The sequence below is a fragment of the Ursus americanus genome, chromosome 16 (genome assembly GCF_024610735.1).
Source record: "Ursus americanus isolate L20-20 chromosome 16, mUrsAme1.1.p, whole genome shotgun sequence".
Taxonomy (NCBI): domain Eukaryota; kingdom Metazoa; phylum Chordata; class Mammalia; order Carnivora; family Ursidae; genus Ursus; species Ursus americanus.
The window spans coordinates 7,373,549-7,396,387 of record NC_142142.1 but is presented as its reverse complement, the minus strand read 5'-3'; the positions used below and the strand labels follow the sequence as shown (position 1 = coordinate 7,396,387).

General features: G+C 52.9%; 3 protein-coding genes across 15 annotated transcripts in view; 1 reads left to right on the top strand and 2 right to left on the bottom strand.

Annotated features, from left to right (window-relative positions):
* The window catches only part of NUMA1 (nuclear mitotic apparatus protein 1), a 65,017-nt gene extending 61,176 nt beyond the window's left edge, over positions 1 to 3,841 (top strand). For all 8 annotated transcript variants that reach the window (XM_045782756.2, XM_045782760.2, XM_045782759.2 and 5 more), the window contains 6 exons: positions 548 to 776; positions 1,450 to 1,586; positions 1,943 to 2,119; positions 2,337 to 2,453; positions 2,549 to 2,767; positions 3,121 to 3,841. In XM_045782756.2, coding sequence (XP_045638712.2) covers positions 548 to 776; positions 1,450 to 1,586; positions 1,943 to 2,119; positions 2,337 to 2,453; positions 2,549 to 2,767; positions 3,121 to 3,132 — 891 coding nt within the window. In that variant the 3' untranslated portion in view covers positions 3,133 to 3,841. The remainder of the gene's footprint in view (positions 1 to 547; positions 777 to 1,449; positions 1,587 to 1,942; positions 2,120 to 2,336; positions 2,454 to 2,548; positions 2,768 to 3,120) is intronic.
* Positions 3,842 to 4,128: 287 nt separating this feature from the next.
* Positions 4,129 to 8,362, bottom strand: IL18BP (interleukin 18 binding protein). Of its 2 annotated transcripts, none has more exons than XM_045782766.2 (5): positions 6,186 to 8,362; positions 5,626 to 5,817; positions 4,855 to 4,975; positions 4,616 to 4,763; positions 4,129 to 4,396 (listed from the first exon to the last, which is right to left on the bottom strand). In XM_045782766.2, exons 1-5 carry the CDS (start codon positions 6,205 to 6,207, stop codon positions 4,313 to 4,315), a joined length of 567 nt encoding a protein of 188 aa, XP_045638722.2. In that variant the 5' UTR covers positions 6,208 to 8,362; the 3' UTR covers positions 4,129 to 4,312. The 2 variants fall into 2 exon arrangements, with proteins under 2 accessions (XP_045638722.2, XP_087724246.1); XM_087868120.1 differs by having other exon boundaries at positions 4,616 to 4,760.
* Positions 8,363 to 8,513: 151 nt separating this feature from the next.
* Positions 8,514 to 22,839, bottom strand: part of RNF121 (ring finger protein 121) — a 78,544-nt gene continuing 64,218 nt past the window's right edge. For 4 of the 5 annotated variants that reach the window (XM_087868114.1, XM_087868111.1, XM_087868112.1 and 1 more), the window contains 4 exons: positions 22,547 to 22,667; positions 12,210 to 12,343; positions 11,489 to 11,590; positions 9,886 to 10,275 (listed from right to left, as the gene is read on the bottom strand). In XM_087868114.1, the coding sequence (XP_087724240.1) occupies positions 9,978 to 10,275; positions 11,489 to 11,590; positions 12,210 to 12,343; positions 22,547 to 22,667 (655 nt within the window). In that variant the 3' untranslated portion in view covers positions 9,886 to 9,977. The other variant, XM_045782762.2, reaches the window with a different exon arrangement.

The window sequence follows — 22,839 nt, the reverse complement described above, 5'->3', positions numbered from 1 at the left end:
AGATGCATTGTGGCCACCCAGAGGGCTGCCTGCCAGGCTGGGGACTCCGGCTGGCCCTTGTTTCCGTATCCTCAGGAGGCTGGGGAGTGGGGAGGTACGTTTGGTGCAGCAGAGGGCCCCTCTTTTGTGTGGGTTGCCCTCTGCTACCAAGAAGCTGGAGAACTAAAAGACGGGCAGGGCCGTGGCGAGCTCGGGTTGAGGGACAGTGGAGGCTGTGGGGTGAGCCTGACTAGCCCCGGAGATGAGCATTCCAGCCCCCCTGCCATCCGCTGGCTGTGACCTGTAGGCTGATCAATTTGTTACACCTTGATTCTAAAATGGTCCGATACACACTCTGCCTTCAAAGCATTGTCCGTAGGCAGGAGAAAATGGGTATAGCCTCAGCTCCTCGTGCAGGATTCTCAGCTGCAAGGCCCGTTTCTTGCGGATATGCAGCTAAGGATCCCCGCAAAGCAGCATGGGAACACAGGCATTTTAGGAAGGGGAACAGGAGGCTGCTTTATGGACTGTCAGGGCCTCACCCTACCAGATTCATTCTGTCTTCCAGAAGCTAGATGTGGAAGAGCCAGACAGCGCCAATTCATCCTTCTACAGCACACAGTCAGCCCCCGCCTCCCAGGCCGGCCCACGAGCCACCTCTTCCACGCAGTCTCTAGCCCGCCTGGGCTCTCCTGACGATGGCAACTCAGCTTTGCTCAGCCTGCCTGGCTACCGGCCCACCACTCGCAGCTCTGCTCGCCGCTCCCAGGCTGGGGTATCCAGTGGGGCTCCTCCAGGTGAGGGGACCACAGGGGCTTGAAACACACAAACATGAGATGGGAAACAGATCCTGGCACAGGAAAGGGACCAACTTTTAAAACCCCAAGGCTGGTTACCTTCCAGCACCTCACCTGCCCCTCTTCCCTGCAGTCTCAGCGCCTTGCCTGTCCATCAGGCTGCTGTTCATCTCAGCCAGAGTGACGGGCAGCGTTCACATAAGGGGCCTGGGATTCCCAGCCTAATAGTGATGGTCAGCGCAAGTCCTCCATTATCCCATCTCAGGGGGTAAGGGGTGCCAGAAGAGCCCTGCTGGGCCGGTGTTCTATTCTTGGATTCTGCTTGAAGGCTTTTGCCCTCCAGGACCCCCCGGTATCAATTCCTGGTCCTGTTAGTTCCTCTAAGGTGTCACAGCCTCTGCAGAGGATCTCTTTTGACCTCCCCAGGGGAGAGCAGCGAGCCAGCCCCCAGGGTAGAAGTGGTCTGGGGGCCCCGCCCCTGGATCTGCAGCACTGAGCAGGGCACGACTCTGAGGCCCTAAGCCTGAAGTGCACGGGACAGGGGGACAGCAGTGGTGGACACAAAGGTTGGCAAGATGCCAGGACCAGGGGGTGACCCGCTGCTGCTGCCCTCACTCTTCCTGGCCTTCCGGCCCCACCCGCTCCCATCTCCCTCCCTCCCCGCCCCCCCCAGGAAGGAACAGCTTCTACATGGGCACTTGCCAGGATGAGCCCGAGCAGCTGGACGACTGGAACCGCATCGCGGAGTTGCAGCAGCGCAACCGGGTGTGCCCCCCACACTTGAAGACCTGCTACCCCCTGGAGTCCAGGGTGAGCTCGGGCCCCAGGCCGGCTCCCCTCCTCCTCCCTTGGCCTGCCACCCCAGTACTACCCACTGACCCAGAGTGCCCACAGTGCCCTCTGGCCTGCTGTGGAGGGCGACCATAAGCTTCCATGGACTAGCTTGCAGAGAAGGGTCTGGGGTGAGGTCACCATGGGTGGGCCTGAGTATGTGGGGGAGGTCTGCTCCGGCCTCCTCCTGTGGCCAGCATGCAAGGCAACAGTAGAGAAGACAACGGCAAGGGAGGCCTTTGGCCCCAGCAAGGCCTGAGCTGCGCTCCACACCAGGCCAGTGAGGAGTTCTGGGGCAGTCCTGCCCCCCTGACCTCTCCTTTTGCTCCACCCAGCCTTCCCTGAGCCTGGCTACCATCACAGATGAGGAGATGAAAACCGGTGACCCCCGGGAGACCCTGCGCCGAGCCAGCATGCAGCCAGCCCAGATAGCCGAGGGCGCAGGCATCACCACCCGGCAGCAGCGCAAACGGGTCTCCTCAGAGCCCCATCAGGGCCCTGGTACCCCTGAGGTAGGAGCCTCTGGCTCCCTTTTTGTTCTGTCTAGCAGCCTGCCCAGATCTAGCCCAGCTTCCTAAGTTTGAAAAGTGGATTAAAGGGGAGCCTTCACTCTCCGAGGGCTTGATGTGGGGACTGTTGGGGGTGGGGGGACGGCGGTGTTGACTTACAAGGTCCACTTAGCCCTGAGACACACGTCTGGCTTTGGATGTAAACTTCTCTTCCCCATAGTCTAAGAAGGCCACCAGCTGTTTCCCACGCCCCATGACTCCCCGGGACCGACACGAAGGGCGCAAACAGAGCACTATGGAGGCCCAGAAGAAAGCCACCGCTCCGGCTGCTAAACAGGTTAGTGGGAGGCTGGAGGAAGCCCCGGGAGGGGAGGGGCCTTGGTGGCCGGGCATGAGAGCAGCCCACTTTGACAGCCCCTCCCTCCCCGACAGGCCGACCGCCGCCAGTCCATGGCTTTCAGCATCCTCAACACGCCCAAGAAGCTTGGGAACAGCCTGCTGCGGAGGGGAGCCTCAAAGAAAGCCCTGTCCAAGGCCTCCCCCAACACCCGCAGCGGGACCCGCCGCTCTCCGCGCATCGCCACTACCGCGGCCAGCGCTGCCACCGCCGCCCTCGCTGCCGCCACTGCCACCCCGCGGGCCAAGGGCAAGGTGGAGGCACTGACAGGGAACGGGGTGGCTGGACTCCTGGGAAAGTGGGTGGAAGCGGGGCACTCCCCCAGGCCACCCTTCGGGGGGCTTCCAAGGCAGAGCCTAGCCAGGCCGCTGGAGGTGGGCTAAGCGTGGGCGGTCCTGGTCTTGGGTACCTGCTTGTGGAGGAGAGGAGACCCAGGGCTGCTTCGGCACAGCCGGCAGCTGATGACCGGAAGGCACGTGTCCAGGTCACACCCGAGGAAGGCATCCTAGTTAGGGGGCTTTGGGGGCCGAAAGAGGCCTCGTTGAGCCATCTGGTACAGGCTGCCATCACAAGTCTCCAGCCACGTGACTCTGTTTCTCTCTTTCAGGCAAAGCACTAAAGGGCCAGGACCAGTGAGAGGCCGCACCTGTGTCCTCAACGCCGACCTCGCCTGGTCCTTTTCCTTCTGTCCCTTTCAGTGCCTTCTCTCAGCTCCCAGGCCAACAGTGGCCAGACCCCTAGAGACAGTGATACCTGCCCACACCCTGGCCTGGTACCTGGATCTTCACTGGAGCCTTCGCTAGGTGAACGGATGAGTTGGCCCCGGAGGCCTGGAGAGTCTGGGTCTTCTCCCAACCTTGCCTCATGTTTTCTTAGAGTAAAATCACTTCTCCATCACAACCAGACTTGAGGCTGGCTTTGAGTGGCTGGGCCCAAGGGCGGAGTCAGTCCTCAGCCTCTGGATCCGGAAGGGACCATTGGAGGAGCAGGCCCCGGTCCCTGCTGCTCCTGGTGGCTGGGCCCAGCAGGGCCCTTCGCTTTTGAAGTCCAGGACTGGGCATTGACCTAGTGGGTGCACCCAGAGGTGCTCCCATCCACCCAAGGGCTCAGATGCCCAGAAGATGCTCTTTTCCAGAACAGATGGGCCCCGTGCCTGGGTGCAGCAGCAGGGGCTGGGGGTGGGGCAGCCTTCAGCTGCAGCTCATCCCCCACCTTCCCCAGACTTACACTGGGGTGGGATTTGGAGTGATGGGAAGGTTTTTAAGGGCCAGGGATGGATCTTTTCTAAATGTTATTACTTGTAAATAAAGTCTATTTTTCTCCCTTAAGTGCTGAGCTATCTTGATCAATGTGGGAAGAAGGAAATTTAGGCTCTCTAGAGCACATCTCTGTCCCTGCCAAGTCTTCCCAACTACCTACCTTCTCTCCAGGCTTTTCTCCTGCCCTTTCTGGGGCCACAGGAGCTTCCTACACTTGTTCTCTTTTGATGGCCAGTGTCCCCTGGTTTTGTCTTTAGATTCTGAGCAACAGTCCCTCTCTTCTCACACTCCCTCCTAGGATGAGCCAAGTTCTGTAAGTGGAATGATGGCTTAAATGACAGAGATGTCGTCATTCCTCCATTGAAAAACCATTTATGCATGCCCACCACGGGCCCTGCCGGGTGTGACAAAGATGTCGCTGTGGGTCAGAAGCAGCAGTTACCCCATCCCTTCCCTGGGACAGTCCATCAGAAGGAGGCCTGAGCTGCAAGAGCGTGTAGACCTCAGTGAAGAGGTGATGACTCAACCAGGCTTTGGAGTTCACCTGTCGCGGTGACGAGGCAGAGGGGACCTGCTGGAGGGCGGGGCTTCCTGAGTGGAAGGCACGATGGTCTTCGGCCCAGCCTGGGGAAGTGAAGGCAGACAAGGATCAGGCCCAAGGGTGGGGGACATATCTCTTGTCACCTTTCTCTACGCCATGCCTCCCCTGCTCGAATCCTAGGTTCCACTTGGGGGCACGGTGGACATTAGCTGGAGGCCACTCTGGGCCAAGCCTGCCCCCCCCCCCCCCCCGGCCCCGTACGGCTCCTCCTGTCCGTGGAAACCTTCCCTCAGCTTTCTCACCCAGAGCTGGGCCAGGACAACATGACGCTGGGCGGTCTGCTCAGGATCAGCAAAGATGCATGAGAAGTTGGTGTTGTGCAGGGCGGGGCTCAGCTCCTCTAGCACCAGGGCCCTCCGCAGATGGGTGCGTGCCCCCCGGTACTCCCTGCTGAAGCAGAGGACCGAAGGCCATGAGAGGACCGCAGGAGAACCCCCCCCCCCCCCCGCACCACCGCTGGCCTCACCACTGCGCCCCTCACCTGGTGCTGCCCTCTCTCAGCCGACCCGGCAGGTGCTCGATGAAGGAGCCGTTGCCCAGCCAGTAGAGGATGCTGAAGGGGAAGCGGCTGCAGGCGGTACAGGACAAGGTCAGCGTTCCATCTAGGGACACGCGCGGCTGTTAGCTCTTCCGCAGAGCACACCCTCCCCTCTGCTGTGCTGCCCTGCCTCCCAGGCCCCGCAGTTCAGGAGCCCGGGTGGCTGCTGTGACTACCCAGGTGGGAAGTCTGTTAATAGGGAAGCGTGGTTGTCTACAGGGAGGCCCAGGGCTGAACAAGAGGAATCTGGGGACGACTGGTGAGGACTCCTGAGCCTGCTTCTTCAGGATGACCTTTTCTAGTGCTCGGCCCTGGTGGCTCTAGGAGCCCTGGCCAAGGAGGCAGCAGCAAGAGGCCACTGTTCCTCTGAGGTGGCCAGAGAGCGAGGGGGCTGGGGGAAGGGGAGCAGACCGGGCCTTGGAGCATATTCCAGTCAGGGGTCTGGGAGTCCTGACCACCCTGACGTCTGACTCCTCTCCCTCCCATTGGATAGGGAGCATCTCGGGAGCTGGGCCCCGCACCCATACGCATGGTGCTGGGTGGGAGGGAATGTGCCAGACGCTCTGGCAAGCTGGCCTGGGTGGTGGGGCTACACGGCAGAAGGTGGGGGTAGGGGGCAGCTCAGGAGTCAGCCCCACCCTTGGACCCTCTGTGCCCACAACCCACCCCCTGACCACTGTGTCCTTTTGGGCTCCCATCAGAATTGCTCCTTACTCAGTGGGCCTTGCACTTCCGGCCAGGTCACCTCCAATGCTGGGCACCATTTAGTTACTGGGAGCCGAGAGGGGCAGGGGTCCTTCGTGATCCCAGCTGAGGCAGCAGCAGTGGCCTGAGGTATCGGTGTGGCTCCAGCCAGCTGACAGACCATGTGGGCACACAAAAGCAGAACCCGCAAAGGGCTGCGATCTGAGGGCAGGACGGTCACAGAGGTCAACTGTTGTCTGAGCCAGGAATGCTCAACATCCTGGCCTGGACGCAAGTCTGGCCCAGACATTCCTGGGCTCTGCCCAGCGAGTCGGAGGAGCAGAAGGGCTCCTCAGGCCCCACCCACGTCTTGGCCCTTTTTGGATGGAGCACAGGGAGACTCCGGACCGGAGCCAGAACCACAGCACCTGGACAGAGGCTGAAAGCCACAGCACAATGGCAGAGTGGAGATGCCCCGGCGGGTAAGGCTCAGGGCGCCCGCACGGCGCCCTTCTGTTCTCAGACCGCCCGCACGGCGCCCTTCTGTTCTCAGACCGCACCCGTCCGCCCATGCCAGCCCCAGGTCCCACCTGGTGTCCAGTTCTGTCTCATGGTCTTGACGGATGTGTCAGGAGCTGGCGTGCCTGGTTCTATTTATCTGTAACAACTTCCTCTCTGGGGGCTGGCGGGGGAGGAGAATGTGAATAAGTTACTTCTCTATCAAAATTCTCAGTGGCTGGACCCCAGCCATTCCTATGGGCCTGTCCTTCTGTGGGCTGCACAGCCCTCCCGTGGTCTGAACTCTGGGCCGCCAGGCACTGCCACTCAGTTACTCCAGGCGTCCAGCAGAGGCTGGGGCTCTTTCAGCACTTAGCAGCAAACCTGAAGACCATCTAGTGACAGTCTTGCCCACCCTAGCTCTTAGTACCATTAACATGATGCTGTGAGTCCACCCGAACCCCTTCGTTACAGAGATGGAGAAACGGACCCACAGAGGGGCCAGCGACTTACCCCGTCACAGAGAAGCAAAGCCCTCTCCGCTGGAGCAGCTTCTGGGAAGGGCAAGATTAGTGAAGTCCTTCTGGGAAAGCACTGTCCCTCTCCCCTCTATTTCACTTTCACTTTTTTTTGTAGCCAGGGAATCAGCAAGCATGAGTTACTAAGGGGTCATCCGAGCATGACGCCAGCCTGTGCACTGCACCTCCCCTGCAGCCGGAATTCATGCTGGCTTGGAGTCTTCCTGCTAACGCCCAGGCTCCCCTACTCTCCAGATGGTATCGGACTGGGTCTTTGGTGCCCCGCTCAGCTTCACCCTCCCAGGGGCACAGATGGTATGAACTCATGAAAGAGTCTCTCACGGGTGGATTCTTCCGTCCCAGCCAAGAGTCAGGACCTCGGCATCCACCTTTGCTCTTCAGAACCAGCCCTCGCGTCTATGTGAGCAGGCCTCGTGTTTCTTCTTTCACATTCACACCGCTATTCAAGGGGTCAACTCTCCTAGGCACTGGGGACCCCAAGTTGGATCACTTTGACCATTTCAGGCTCAATGTCACACCAGCCTGTCATCCTGGCCTTTCTCAGGCTCTCCATTCCCTCCAACCACCAACCCCCTCCACCATCCCCCGCCCCCCACCAACCATAAAGCCTTCTTGCTTCTCTCATCCCAGCCCCTTGGCCAGAACTACAGGTCGAGGTCCACTAGGAAGTCTAGATTTCTCCCTACCTGGCTCTCGAGAAGCCCCGAAGAGCCCTCTTTCAGAATCCCCCCTTCCTGAAGCTCCACTCAGTCCAGCCGTGTCCGGCCCCACGTGAGCCATGCCGTGGGAACTGTGCTGACAGCATTCTTTGGCCTTGTGTGCAGGAAGCTCTCAGAGCCAGGCTGAGGACTTGGAACACAAGCCGGAGTGCTGACCCTAAAAGGAGGGGAGGGCACTTCCCGGGGAAGAGGGGGAACAAGCAGCCTAGTGCTGGCTCCAGCAACAACAGAGCTATATAAATGCACCAGCCTGGTGGCTGATGGGACAAATGGAGCGGGGACTGGGGCTGTGGCAGGGTGGGGACTAGGGTGAGGCGTGGGAGGCACTGGGGATGAAAGCTGGAGGAGGTACTCATGATCGGGGTCATGCCAGTGTCTGTGGAGGCAGACTGGTGACCCAGTCCACACACACATCAGCATGAAGGACAAGACCCATGTGTCTGAGGTTTGTGGTCTGTGATCAGGGGGATGGGATGCTGGGGACAGAGCCAGGAAAGCCAGGAGATGGAACTAGGTTTGGAGGATGCATCACGAAACTCCTCCCCGGGAGCGCCAGTATCTCCAGCTGTTAGGTCAGGAGGCAAGGCTGCTTGGGGCTTCTGAGACACAGTCTTTTGGGGATGTGATTGGGGGATGGGAGGGTGAGGAGACAGGACTCTACCTCAGAGTGGAACCAAGACAAGAGTTGGGCTGCTGGGAGGACATGGGACTCAGGCTTGCCGAAGTATGAAAAGAGAGCCTTGGACAGTCTGGTCTTGGCTTCTCACATGAGCCTGATGCGTAAGGGGGACAAGAGGGAAAGGATGATCCCTGGACCCTTCAACTGGTCCCCATTCCACTCTCTGAGGATGGGCCCACTGACATGAGCAGTGGGGGACCATGGGAAGCCACAGCTGGGTGAGAAGCCGAAGTTGAGAGTGGCCCATGAGAAGGGGTGTTGGTAGCAGGCAGGGCACTGACCTCACCTCAGGTAGTGAGGAGAGTCACCCAGTGATGCTCCAGGGCCCTTCTGCCACAGGACAGAAGTCTGGCATCCCACCATTCCCACGGATAAGGGGTGGGGTCAACCACCCGTAGGATCCAGCTTTCAAATGGGAACAGCAAAAGGCCGCAAAGACAAGGCACTCCCAGGGACCCCGGGAAGAATAAAGCAAGATGGATGTTCAGCTTTCCGATCCAGCTCATGGAGCTTTATTCAGAATGGAATGACAAGATCCTGCTTGGCTCTTGCTGCGCTTGAAGGGGCAGGCCCAGCTGGGCCACATGCCCTAGGAACCCAGTGCTCAAGGCCCATGTTTGCCCTCCCACTTCCTTCAAAACTCCTAGGGCCAGAGCTGGGGCCTACCTGGAACCTCTTTTGAGAACCCATACTTGCCTGGGCCTTGCCTTCTTCTCTTCCCACCCACCACCACTCCTGTTGCCAGGCCCAGGCAGGACCCATGAACGTGGAAGTTGACAGGGATATTCATTCCCTGGGCTGGGAATCCCCTGGCAGCTTCAAGGGAACACTGTCTGACGACAAGGAGAAGTCCTATCTGTCATAGTTCTACTGCCACGCATGAACAGACACGCACACTCTCACGCAGGCTTTCCGGGAAGGAAGTGATGTGGCAGAGTGGTCTTTGGCGCCTGTCACCACTTCCGGGCTGCAGGGTCAGATTGCACAAGAGGCCTTCAATCACCGCTGCCAACTATAGTCCCCACGACCCAACTATACACAGACAGACTCTGTTCTTGGCTGGGGGCAGGTTACCCAAGCTGCTGCTGTTTCTGGTTGGCCCCAAACAAATCCTTAGTGAACTGTGAGGTCCCAGGGCTTCCCTCCCTGGAAGTCAGGACAAGGTTCCACTTGCCCCAACCAGTCTATGGGTCCTGGACGAGGGAAGACAGAGTTGGACACGACACCGATTGCGGGGCCCAGAGAGGGAGGAAGGAAGACATCTCACCCCTCCCTCAGTGTGCATCGTGGTACCGGGCGGAGCCCATGAGCTCTCCCGCACTGAGTGAATCAGCTGGAGCCCCACCGAGGGAAGGGAGGGCAGGGGGTGTGGGCTGAAGCTCTCAGCCAGAGATGAGAAGGCTCCTTTAAACCAAAAATGTTGTGGCTCTGCTCCCGCCCTGCTCAAGCGAGGAGGGCGAGGCCTGGAGGATTTGGGGCAATTCCTATGCTCCACAATAAAAAAGGTTTTTTAAATATATTCATCAAAATAGTTTTCTTTTAAAAAGCCCCCACTGCTGACAGCCCCACTGGCTGGCTCTCCATCATCTCCCTCCCCAGTCCGGGCACCGCCGGAGGGGTCCTGAGTGGCCCAAGTGCCCCTTTTGAGTCTTTCCCACCCAGAAAGTCTTGGAGGGCAGGGAGGAGAGCGCCCTGAGGTCCATAGCGGGCAGATGCTTTTCTTCCTGACTATTCCAGGCCCAAGATGTAGTTGATGCCTTGCACCAGGCCAATGATGACAGGCTGCCAGGCTACCAAGTATCGAAGCCAATCCAGCAGTTGCCCATACATGACGTGAGGCCTCTCCCAGCTGTCAGTGCGTTAAAGAGGCTATGTGTCAGAGCTGCTAGGGCTGGCCTAGGGGATGGGTGAGAGGGTCTGCCTACACTTTCAGCTGCTCCACAGAAATCAGCTGCCTACAAGGAGTGGAAGCCCCCGCCAGCCTCTCCATGTGAGAAAGAAGGGCAGAACCCAGAGACTGGGAAGCAGTGGAGAGGGGACCAGTGCAGAAGACAGGACAGACATGGGAGAAGGGTGGAGAGGTGAAACTAAGCTGTCTGAGACCACCATGCGGAGAGGGCCTCCCATAACACCTTCTCGAAGAGGGCCCGTTGGTGTGACAGCACACGGTCTGAGACTGCTGTAAATCCGTCTGTGCCAAGGGCTGCAGGGAGGTGGGCAGGGGGATGAGGTCATCTCAAAGGTTCTTGTAATGTCCCAAATGGAAGGTTTGCTAGGTCAAGGAAGGGGCTGAATCTAGGGACCGAGGCAAAAGGGAACAGGGAGCAAGAGGCTAGTCACAGGGGATAACCCCCGGCACAGGCTCTAAGGAATCCCCATGCACCACTAAACACCAGGCCCCACGGAGGCCGAGCAGCCCCAGAGAGGAGTTCCCTTCCTACCACTTAAGAGCTAAATGCTGGGCAAGACACTTAGAGAGGGAGTCTGGGAATCCAGCTCTGGGGAAAGCACAGATTAAACCTCATGACACTGTGGGGGAACCCCTCCAAAAGCATCAGAAAGAGCAGCCTGGCCCAATCCTTAAGAACTGCGGGGAAGCCCCAAGCCTCAGCCTCACCGTGGAGTTACTTAACCATTCTTGAACTAGACCCTAGAAGAACCAAGCAAGGAACTTTCAGGGGACAGGCCAGAGCCTCTGGTTTTGGGGGCTGTGGGAATCTGCTGGGAATGCAGTGGCCCCCGCCCAGCCCAGCTAGTGTCCAGGGGATAGGGAACCCTGGCACACAGGGCAGCCAGGAGAGGGAAGGGGAGAGAGCTGGGCCCCTGAGTCCCAGAGGAAGTGAAGGGGGGGACCAGGGCAGTGGCTGGGCAACTTCCAACAGACAGGTGGTGAGGCAGTGAGGAGGACCGAGTGGGGAGGGTTGGCAGGGTACAGAGTAGCTTGGAGGAGCAGCGGTCCCGTGTTGAAAGGGGATGGAACAGGGAGTCCCTCAGCCACCCTGGCACCTTGCAGGCTCCCCACAGGCACAGAGCTGGTCTCCAGCCCCACATGTCACAGGTAAGGCACCACTCATTAGCGATGTAACCTTGAATAGGTTTTTCAACCTCTGAATCATTTCATTTGTAAAATGAGGATAATATGACCGAGGTCACGGAGTTGCTAGAGAATCAAACGAGATAACATGGACGAAGCACTTAACACAGTGCCAGGTGCAGAGTAAGCAAACAGTAAATAGGCTGCTACTGCTACCAATTTACCCTTCAGTATCTAGAACTAGGATGAGACTCTGAGCTGTTAGTCCTGCCCCGTGTCCCACCCCCAACCCCCCTCGATCACAAGCCAAACGGAACGGTGAGTCTGTACCAGGGTGCGGGGAGAAGGGCCCTGGGAAGACCCGAATGCAGAGTGACGCTGGCCGGGCCTTTCTGCCCACTGCCCATTCCCAAACAAAGGATACGGGTTGCTGAACATCCTCTTGAGGTCTACCTTCTCTTTGCAGTAGGGACACGTCTGCTTCTTTCCTACGATGCACCAGCCACGGATGCAGAACTCGTGGAATCTGAGCACCACCGGTCAAGGGAAATGGTGGGCAGCCGGGATGGCACGGAGCCCCATGCCGTCATCAAGGTGCCACGCACTAGCTCTAGAGGAAGGTTCGAACCCTGGCTCCCCCCTTTACAGCTGTATAATCTTGGGCACAGCCCTTCTCTCGGACCCTGCTTCCTCCCATGTGAAGTGAGGACAATGATCTCCAGCTTACGGGGTGGTTTCGGGGCGAAACAGAATACACAGCACAGAACGGGAGCCGAGCAAGCACATGACCAACGCTGGAAATGCTATTCAGGAGGACTGGCTTCGGAAGGCATCCGGCTCCAGGACGCCCCTCCCGGTTAGTGAGCCAGCCTCGGGGCAGCGCGCGCAGCTTCAGGCTCCTGGGGCTATCAACTGTTTACGTGAGAGTGGCTCCCAGCTGCGGGAAAGAGGGAGGGAGACCAGTTTCCACTCTTGGGTGTCAGCTTCTCTGGCAGAGAGCATCACCCAAACGTCTGCCCTCTCGGGACTCTCCCGCACTTAAAGGTCTAGACGGTATGCCAGGGTCACGGCCGTCCCCTCCCCTCCCTGACCGGAATGCACATGTGGCAGGAGAGATGAGGCCCAGGGGACTCCAGGCAGGATACACGTGATTGCAAGACAGCCTATATGTGTTCTCGATGATGCCCTCCTCGCTGACATCCACAAAGATCCGCTGCCCACACACGGCGCACACACTGTCGGAGAGGTGTTTGGTCGGCATGCCCGACTCGCTGTAGAACTGGAAGAGAAGAACAGGAGCAAAAGACGGGAAAGGCGTGAGAATCAGCCCAAGCAGGACAGAGGCCTTAGGTCTTCTGAAGAGGAGGCAAAGAGGGAGGGGGAGGGCCCACAGCTAGAAAACATCTTTTATATGCCAGATCGACCTCATCTTTGCTGGGTGGATGGCGAGAAAAGGACAGACCAGAGCTGGGCTGGCGAGTCCGATCTAACAGAACCGGAGCGCCGGGCTGGTCAGCATCAGGGACAAGGAGATCGGGAGGCAGAAGGACTCAGGGCTGGTGATCGGGCGCTGCCAGCCTGTGCTTCCATTGGAGATGGACAACATCTCTTCTCTAAGATTCAGAACAGGCCGATATCCGGTGCCATGGGGGTTTGGTGACAAGGGCATTCCCGAACACTCGTGGCAGCAGCAGAAGAGATTCGATCCTTCTGGATCGCATCCGGCACGCCGTCTCAAACTGCCACACCCTCAAACTGGGCATTAATGTCACTCCAAGTAATTAAAGAAGTAAAAATGTCAAAAAAGCTTCATGTATACAGATATTCATTTAAGCATTATTTATACTTAAAGAAGTAAAGAGTTTAGCAATTCCTCAAAAAGTTAAACAGAATTACCATATGACACATCAACTCCATACTTACGTATATACGCACCCCCCCCCCATGAAAGCGAAGACAAAACACGCAAGGAAGCCAATACTCAGGGCGGCGTTATTCACAACATCCAAATGGTGGAAATAACCCAAGTGTCCATCAAAAGATAAGCAGATCAAAAAAAACGTGGTGTATCCACACGATGGAATACTATTCGGTCATAAAAATCATGAGGTTCTGATACATGCTACAATGCATGAACCTTGGAAAGAGTAGGCTAAGTGAAATGCCCAACACCAAAGGACAAATATTATATCCCATTTAATATGATAAAATACCTAGAATAGGCAAATTCATAGAGACAAAAAGTAGGTTAGAGGAGGCCGGGGGCTGAGGGAAGGGAATGGGACTCACTGCTTAGTGGGCACAGAGCTTCTGCTCAGGGTGATGAAAAACTCTGGCAACACTGGTGACAGCTGCACAACATTGTGAATGTAACTAATGCACTGAACTGTACTTTTAAAAATGGCTAAAATGGTGAATTTTAAGGTATATAATAGAAAAACCATAAAATAATACAAACAAGCAAAGAAACGGAAATAACCATGCATGACCCAGAACAGGAGAATGCCCGAATACATCTGGCACACACTCAAGGGACTTAACAGGCAGCGAGGCAACTGAGGCCTGAGATGTAACAGTAAGTGTCCAAGGGCAGGTACAAAACTGGAGGCACAACACGCCTGGTGTCAAATGTAGAGACAAGCCCAAACCTATACAAAGACAAAAAGATCAGAAGGAAATAGACCAGAATGTTCACACCAGGGATGTTTTGGTAGTAGGATCACAGGAGGTGTTTTTCTTTTGCCTACTTTTCTGTACTCAAATTTTCCTTAATGAATATATACTACTTTTAGATTAAAAATTATTTATTACCACAGTTAATTACAACAAATAAGCAATTCCATGCTCCAAAAAGAAATTCCAAGTTTGCATAATTTCCTTGTGGTTTATTGTAACATAACTAAATAGCATTTTCCCCCTATCCCAGGGAGAAAAGAGTTGATATTTATTTGTTGGCATTTTCTAAGCCCTTTTTTTTTCTTTCCTTTGCCTTAAAAACTGGTAAAAAACACATAATATGGAATATGCATCTTAACTACTTCTAAATGTATGGTTCATCAGTGCTCAGTATATTCACACTGTTATGCGACTAATCTCCAGGACTTTTAAACATTCTGCGAGACTTCTAATGGACTGTGAAAAAGCCTTCTGCATCTGCTATTACAATCTCATCGGGACCCATCAGCAAGATTTACTGCACTGAGCCTTTTTGTATTTCCTTAAACTTGAGTTTCCTCTCTTTTTCTTCTGTTTCCAAACACCTGTATTCTGAAAAAGCCAAAGCCCTGAGGCTCGTGAGAGAGGAGAGGGCACCCAGGTGCCGGGACAGGGACTATGAGAGGTGACACCAGGGGCCTGCCAGAACTTCCGCCCAACGTGGAGGCTTCCCTTCCTCCAAGGTGCCCATCTGAGGACTAGCCTCTCCGCCATCAGAACTGCTACCGGATCCCAAGAGTCCTCAAGGGTAGGAGGCCGAGATGCCCCACTGCCCCAGAATCCACGACACAGAGCTTCCTGCCTTCACGTGCACTCTCTGGTAAACCCACCGGAAGCGGCTCAAGGTGAGCTCGAGCGTTACCACAGAACGCCGGGGCAGCCCTAACGCTGGGGAAACCGAAGCCCAGAAGAGGAAAGAGAGAAGAGGGGACCTGAACCCAGACCCTCTGACTCCTACCCGAATTCTATCCAAGGTGTCCCATAACATCTGCTGAATGGTAGCTGTAGAATAATCAGCTACTGAGCTCGCTGAGGCCAGTTACCTGAACGATTCCAATTTGTTTATCAAGGTACAAAAGGCAGTGGAAAAGGATAAGCTAAAGTCAGGGGGCAGGGCCGAACCTGTGGGAGTCCATTAACTGTGCCACTCTCAAAAGCTGGAATCTCAGAATGTCAGTATTGGAGGGGGACCTCTGAGAAACACTTCCCCAGCGCTTGACAGGCATATGGCTCTGAAAGGTGTTCTGGCTAAACGGAGAGACGAGACCAAGAGGTCTGGGTCCAGCTCGGCCCTGGATCCTTGTACAGTCACATAGCACAGATACATGGCCACTCACTCTGGCCCACGGCATTGGCAATACAAGAAACAGGAACATTCTGACTCAGGAGATGTGTTAGAGCTCTGAGGAAGAGCTTAACCTCAAATCACCCCAGAGTTCTGCCCTCAGGACACGGGGGCAAAGGATGCAGGATCAAAGGGAACTTGGATGAGGTGAAGACAGGAGGAGGGATGTCCAGGAAAGTGTCTGTTAGGCTCCTACTTTCTGGAGTTCTCCCCACAACGCTAATGTGGCAACAGGCAGGATCAGATCCCACAGTGTTTCAACAAAGCCATCAGGCAGGCTGTCACACCAAGAAGGGCCGGCACTCCCAGGGCTCACAGAAATCACACAGGAGACCGTATCAGGAGGCACTGAGCCTGAGCTGCGTGAGATACAGGGAGGCAGGCTTCACTTTAAACTCCAGAGCAGGGTCCCTCTGTAGAATAAGCTCACGGGGGACCTACGGTGTATCAGGATTAGACAGACCTAACTCCAGTCTTCTGTCACTTCCTATCTTGAACTTGAGCAAGCCACCCAAACCATTTCTTCCTTCCATCAAAATACACTGGGCACCTACTAGAGTACTAGGCACTGCACTAGGTCCTTGGGATATAATGCTGGAACGGAGACCCGGCTTCTCTCCTCATGGAACCACAACTACGAGAGAATGACATTAAAAAATATAAATACTTATAGAAAGAACTAATTATTAAAAAGGCTAAATAAGAATTATTTCAAAGACAGTAAAGGGCGAAGAAAGGGGTTTCTAACTAAGCCTAGGTCACATGAGGAGGCTTCTTTGAGGGAGTGACAGTTGAGGCTGAGAGGTAAAGGGCAGTGGGAGTTAGCGAGTTAGCGAGAGGAAGAAAGGCAGAAGACAGAAGAGGCCCTGAGGCAGAAAGGAGCCTGGTGTGCTTGAGAAATTGAAAGGAACCTTAGCTAAGGGACAATGACAATTCTTTAAAAGCAAGAGATGCTGGAGACCTGGGCCAGGGTGATGGTCTGGGCCAATTTAATGGCAGTCAAAATCGAGAGAAGTGGACAGACTGGTGATGCTAAATAGAGAGCTGAAAACTAAAGGTCTGGTGCTGAGAAAAGTTCTGGATCAGAGGTCCCAAAAGCCGAAGAAAAGGAAAAGGGAAATGCCGACGTGAAGTACAGATGCCTTAGAGTAACAGTAACGCTGAAGGGGAGGAGGAGTCAGCAGAAGCGACAGAAGGAAAAACAGGACAGGGAAGCATCACAAAAGCCAATGATGACTGCTGAAGTCAGAATTTGTCACACAGAGTCACTAGTGACTTGAGTAAAAGCCATTTCGGGGGCGCCTGGGTGGCACAGCGGTTGAGCGTCTGCCTTTGGCTCAGGGCGTGATCCCGGCGTTCTGGGATCGAGCCCCACGTCAGGCTCCTCCGCTATGAGCCTGCTTCTTCCTCTCCCACTCCCCCTGCTTGCGTTTCCTCTCTCGCTGGCTGTCTCTATCTCTGTCAAATAAATAAATAAAATCTTAAAAAAAAAAAAAAAAGCCATTTCGGAAGGAGGGTCTGAGCCAAGCCAGATTAGAACAGGCTAAGGAGTGTGCAGAAGGTGATCAAAAGGGGACAGGAGCTTTCTCTAAGTTTAGCTGTGAAGGACAGGAAATGGGTCACTTGCTAGAGGAGAAAGTGGGTCAAAGAAAGGATGTTTTGGAAAAAGAATGCTGAAAACGTTAATGCGAAGAGCCCGACAGAGAGGGAGAGGTTGAAGTCACAGATGAGAAAGGGAATTCCATAGCATAATGGGTCCCGGAGAAGGAAAGAGGGTATGGAATCCACAGTGCAGGCAGGGCTGGCTTGTGATGGAAGAAAGGACACTGTCTCCACTGTAACAGGAGGAAAGAAGATGGGTACAAATATGTGAGTAGAAAATCCCAGCACAGGAGCCTGCACGAAGCGGGAGCTCAGGAAATAAACAGGAGTTGCATTTCACTCCGCAACACAGAATGCGTGTGCCAGGAAAGCCCTGCGAGCTCCCCCAGTCGGCCCCCCTCTCGCGACTGGTGAGGACACAGGAGGAGGAGGAGAGCCTCGCTGGAAGTCAGAGAGAGCTGGTACCTGGCCAGTTCAAGCAGAGGATTTCAGAAATAACTTGTTGAAAATAGGAATAAAATACCCACTTCTGAGGGTTACAGCAGACAAGATTCCATGTCGCGGAGTGGTCTGAGATGACTTCAGACAGCAGATGGCAGCCACGAGAGAACTGGCATCTGCTTGGGATTTAGGATCTGTCTGTTCTGCGTCTTGCTCTGTGTGCTGGGTATGATGAAGGCACAAAAAAATCCTACAGGCTCTCTGTGCTCCAGGTGATGACAGATATAAAAATACGTAGCTTTCTGGTACAGCAGTACGGTACAGAAGGTACACTTGATAAATGTGAGCTGCCATCGTCCTCCTCCACTAAGTGCCATGGGCCAGGCTACCCTGCAGAGTGCTTTCCCTTATGCGTTCGTTCCTTTCAACACTTTCTGTCTGGTAATATTGTTACAGCTGAGAAAACAAGATCAGAGAGGTAAAGTAAATTGCTCACGAGTACACAGCTAATTAAAAATTGTTAGAATTTGAACAATTCCAGGTCCCTCTGACTCTAATCCCCTAGCTCTTCCCACTGCTTCAGAACAGATGAATCGGCAACTGGTCCTGTCCTGATGTTATCTGGGGCACAGGAACTTCCTTAGAAGAGAGAAAAGTGTGAGGCAGGACACATGGCCCAACAGAGCAGAAACAATGCGCCACTGCCCTGCCTGCCCAACAGCTCTCTCCGAGGAGGCAGCCCCAGAAAACAGGCTTATTTTGCAATCCTCTGTCTTCCACCCCCGCTCCAACATGACTTTTGGCAGTGAATGGAAACTATAATGACTGGCTGTCACAAGCTTATGACCTCACAGTGACCAGCTGGAAGAAAACAAACACCATTCAAGGTTCCCTTGACTCAAGAAGAGTTGCTTTAGTTCATATTACAATTTCTCCCGGTGAGGCAAAACAGCTGTCGCGTAGAATAAACAGTCGTGTCGAACAATGAAAAGGAACTGAGAATGTGTGTTAATTGTAAACCTCATCATTGCATGTTTAGGAACCCTGAAATTAATTAACCACAGATCTTAGTAGGTCAAACCACTCTCGGAAGGGGACGAAGAGATGAATCAGACCTACTTCCCCACCTGGTAGGTGAACAGCTCCAAAATCAACTATAACCCTCTGGGATCGGAGCTATGATCACAGAATGTACAAAAGACTGAAGAACACCTAGGACTAAAAATGTGGCAGATACACACAATGGAATTCTTTTTTCTAAGAGGCTACTCACACACACAGACACACATGCACAAGGAGATTATTTATTTAGCAACACCCCCCCCCCTTTTGGAAGTATGTTCCACGCCTGGAGTGGAGCCTAACACGGAGCTTGAACTCATGACCCCGAGATCAAGACCCAAGCAGAGATCAAGAATCAGACACTTAACTGACTGAGCCACCCAGATGCCCCTATTTATAGCCCTTTATAAACTGATCAGCCTGCAAAAAGAAGGAAATTCTGACACCTGCTACAACATGGGTGGACCTTGAGGACATTATGTTGAGTGAAATAAGCCAGTCACATGGGACAAATATTGCATGAGTCTATTTACATGAGGTACCTAGAGTGGTCAAATTTATAGAGGCAGAAAACAGAATGGTTGTTTCCAGGCGCTGTGGGGAAAGGGACTGTGGAGTTATTATTTAAGGGGTACAGAGCTTCAATTTTGCAAAATGAAGAGTTTATGGATGGATGTGGTGATGGCTGCAGAACAATGTAAATGTATTTAATGCCACTGCACTGTAGACTTAAAAACGGTTCAGATGGTGAATTTTATGTGTAGTTTACCACAATTAAAAAAAAAATGACTGGGGCTGCTACTTGGAAGGGAGCAGTGGCGGAGCTAGTAAAGGCCACACTTGGGCATACCTAGCACGCTGTGAGAGGTTGGTAAGCAAGTGTTGCTTGAATAAATGAAAGAATGAGCTGGCTAACGAACACGTGGAAGGAAGGCTGGAGTGTCTTGGCTTCCTCACACTACCGTCCCCAAGCCTGGCTTCACGTTCTGGCTTCAAGGCCAGGGATGTTCTTGAAATTCAGGTTGCCGTGGCTCAGGGACCCAGGTGTTCCTAAGCAGACCACAGACCACTTGACCAAAGACTGGGGCAGAAACAGGAGAGTCCTGGAATTCTCAGGTTTGAAAGAACTGTAAAGGTAGTGCAGCCTATCCCTTTATCCCAAGTTGGAGTTGGGAGTCCCTTCCTCCACATTCCTGCCTAGTCCAATCTGGGGATATCCTGAGCCCTCCCAGAAAAGCTGCCACTAAATCTCTGCAACATTGCTACGGGAAGAATGAATGAATGAACTCCTGGTGACTCACCCAGTACTGTCACAAGCCACCCTAATGTTCCTATGACCCACTCCCAGGGATGAGGGCCTGCGGAAACAGCAAACTGTGAGAACTGGGGTCAGCAAGGTCACACTCTGTTGGACAGGAGCTGGAGAGCAGCTCCTATGAAAGAGAGAAGCATTCTCAACGTCCACTACCTAAGGAAGGGGTGCATCCTTGTAGAGACTCCAGGATTCAGAAGGCTGGCCTGACGTACAGGCGTATTTTTATCAGAACACAGGCTCTAGGTCTAGACATGTGGAGGACAGTAATTGTCTAGATGTGGATTCCAGGTGGTGCATGCTAAGACGGCACCTGCTACACAGAGGGAGGCTGAGAGCTGGATGGGGTAGGGTCTGAAAGCCCAGGAAAGCAGGTCACTTGCTATGTCAGATTAACCTCATTCAAGCACTCATGTCTACTTTCCTTTAATAAAGTTCAATGTGATTGTTTGATCCTTGTGTTCTTGTGCTACTAAGAGGTACAGGGAGGTCAGACTATTACAGAATGAGCATCAGGTGTTGGGGGTAACTACTGAGAACTCACAGAAGGAAGAAGAATATGAGGGGTCAAGAGCTGATGCTTGAGGCACTCTTGACTCTAATGAGAAATTCTCCCACCAGCTCTCTTGGTGATACTGAAATTTATCATTATTAGGGAATTATAATAATAATGATTATCATTTGTAATCAATGGAACACCCAATAATCCTTCCCAAGAGCATGGAGAGAAGTCCAGCTCAAATCCCATTTTTGGGAAGCCAATGTAATGATTCCACCTCCTACAGAAGAAGCTAACCAGTGGATCGATTTGGACCAGTGCCATTTGGACTGAAGAGCGTTCTGCACATTGGTTATTAGTGACCCACCTGAGGGAATTAAGGCTACACTTAAATTGGCAGCTGATAATAACCTTGAGATAAAACTGGCAAGGGCCTGGGAAAATCAGGGAATTGGCCCCTTAAAAACAGAATGAAAAGAAAAAAAAATCATAAGAGGGTAAAGGACAGGATACTGGCAAGAGTCACTTTGAAAAGCTGAACGTGGCAAAGCAGCAGACTTCAAGAAAAGTTGCTGTTGAAAGTGAAGATAATAATTAGACAATTGAATATTTGGAAATCTCTTCTGGGCACTGAAGTGGTTAAAGGAAGAGCTGAAGTCTATACCAATAGATAAGAGACCATGAAATGTGGCTAAAACACAAGACAGTTGTTCAAACAAGAATCTGATGGGCTGTCCATAAAGTGACCCAATACACTTTGTTTTCCTTTTAATCCATTACAGAAGAAATAAAAATAGTCCCATGATACTGGGAAACAAAGTCCTAGATCTAAAACTGTACTTGATGAAAGTTACCAAACGCGATGGCTGAGGATTCTGCTTAGGCTGAATTGCCCAAAGCTTACCAACAAGGTGACAGGTGTTCCCAAGGGACCTCATACAGACTCAACGCCAATCCTTCCCTGTGATTGTCAGTTGGTCTCCACTGGTATCTGCTGCCTGGAAGCCAGGACCGGTATATCTGGCTGCCCCAAAAGAACCTACTTCCCCGACATTCTCCTAAGGTTTCTCTCCAAACTGCCAAGCCTCCTTTTGCAAGAACTTCTGAAGGCCTCTCAGACCTCTTGCATCAGACAGAGCGACACACATTTCAACACAGAACTGGAGAAACGTCCGTTAAACTTGGAAATATTCCTTCTTGGGGTGGGGTCTTCTAATCAGCTGACACTGAGATGAGGAGTACTTCTGTGTTGTTCACATAATTACAAAGAGCATGTGTTAGTTTTATAAGCAGCAAAACAGCAAAGACACGTTTCCATTTTGAAAAAAAGAAACAGAAATATTGACTTAGGTTTCTTAAGACTGGCTGTTACTTAACCCACATTTTGAGCTTGAAGAATCTCTCCCTGGTCTCCACCTTACAGTATTTCCTATCTCAGTGAAAGTGTACCAGCCAAGGAGTTATACATGTCAGCTTTGATACATAATTTCCTGCAAATTCTTTCCCTCAATCTTCAGAACTCATCTATAATCAAGTCCTAGCAAATGTACCTCCAAAATACTTCTCAAATACCTTGCCCCTCTCCCTTAGCACCATCTCTCCCCTCACCCAAGCTACCTTCATCTTGCCCAGACTACTCCAATTGTCTCTTAGTCTTCAGGGGTCCACTCTTAAGCTGCGGACCCCTTTCCAGTCTGTTCTCGACCCAGCAGCCAGGATGATCTTTTAAAGCGCGCATCTGAAGATGTCATTTTCTATCTCAGCCTCCCAGGGCTTTTAGCATACAAACCACAATCTTTCATTTGGCTTTCAAGGTTTTTTTCTAGTCTAGCCTCTATTTCTCCAGACACTTCCAGTACATTCTCAGCCCTACAACCACACTAGGCATAGTTCCTTAAAATGACCACCCTTTCTCTCACTACAGGACTCTTATTTACGCATCCTGTTTGCTCTGCCGCCCACATCACTTCCCACTTCAACTAGTTAGCTCCTACGCCTCAGCTCAACAGTCACATCTTCAGGGAAGCCAGCTCCGGGCCCCCAGACTAGGTCAAACGGCATCACTGCGCTTGTTAACAGCACTGTGAACCTTTCCTTCATAGTATGTGTAAAAGTTATAATTTTACATGTATTTGTGTGTTTATTACTTTAACACCCATCTCTGTCACTAGGGCGTAAACTCCATCTGGGCAAGGACCATGTACACCTTTGTAATTCCAGCATAAGCCCAGTGCCCAGGCACGTAAGAGGCATTAAATAAATATATACTGAATGAATGTAACTTCCTGAATGATAAAGTGGTTCTTTCCTACAATGGCCCTAAAGTTAAAAATTCCAGGGTACATCTGAGATCTGGTTTTCCAAATTTTAAGGATGAAATCTCCATAAATACTACTGATATCTTGAAGGATTTTTTTATGGCTTATCTCTTCCATCAAACCAGTGATGCTATACTGACCTCTCTGGAGGTGGCAGGAGGCAGTATTAAAAGCCCAGGTGAACTTACCCCTATGGTAGACGCCATGTAGTCTGCACACATTTCTGCAAAGTCTCGCTCAAGAACTCCATAGTAGAGGCCATAGAAGAGGAGAGAGATGCCAAAGTCCATGGCGTCTTCTGGTTTGATCCTGTAAGGAAAGCAGGCTGGCTTGTAAGGCCTGCCCTAAGACGCAACTGCTTTGGATTACTACTCTGGGACACATAAGGAGGCCCCTAAAGTTGGAAGCCTTAACGGCTAAAGCAAGTGTTGGCAAAATAAGACCAAATCTTATGCCTGCTTTTTAAATGGCCTGTTGGCAC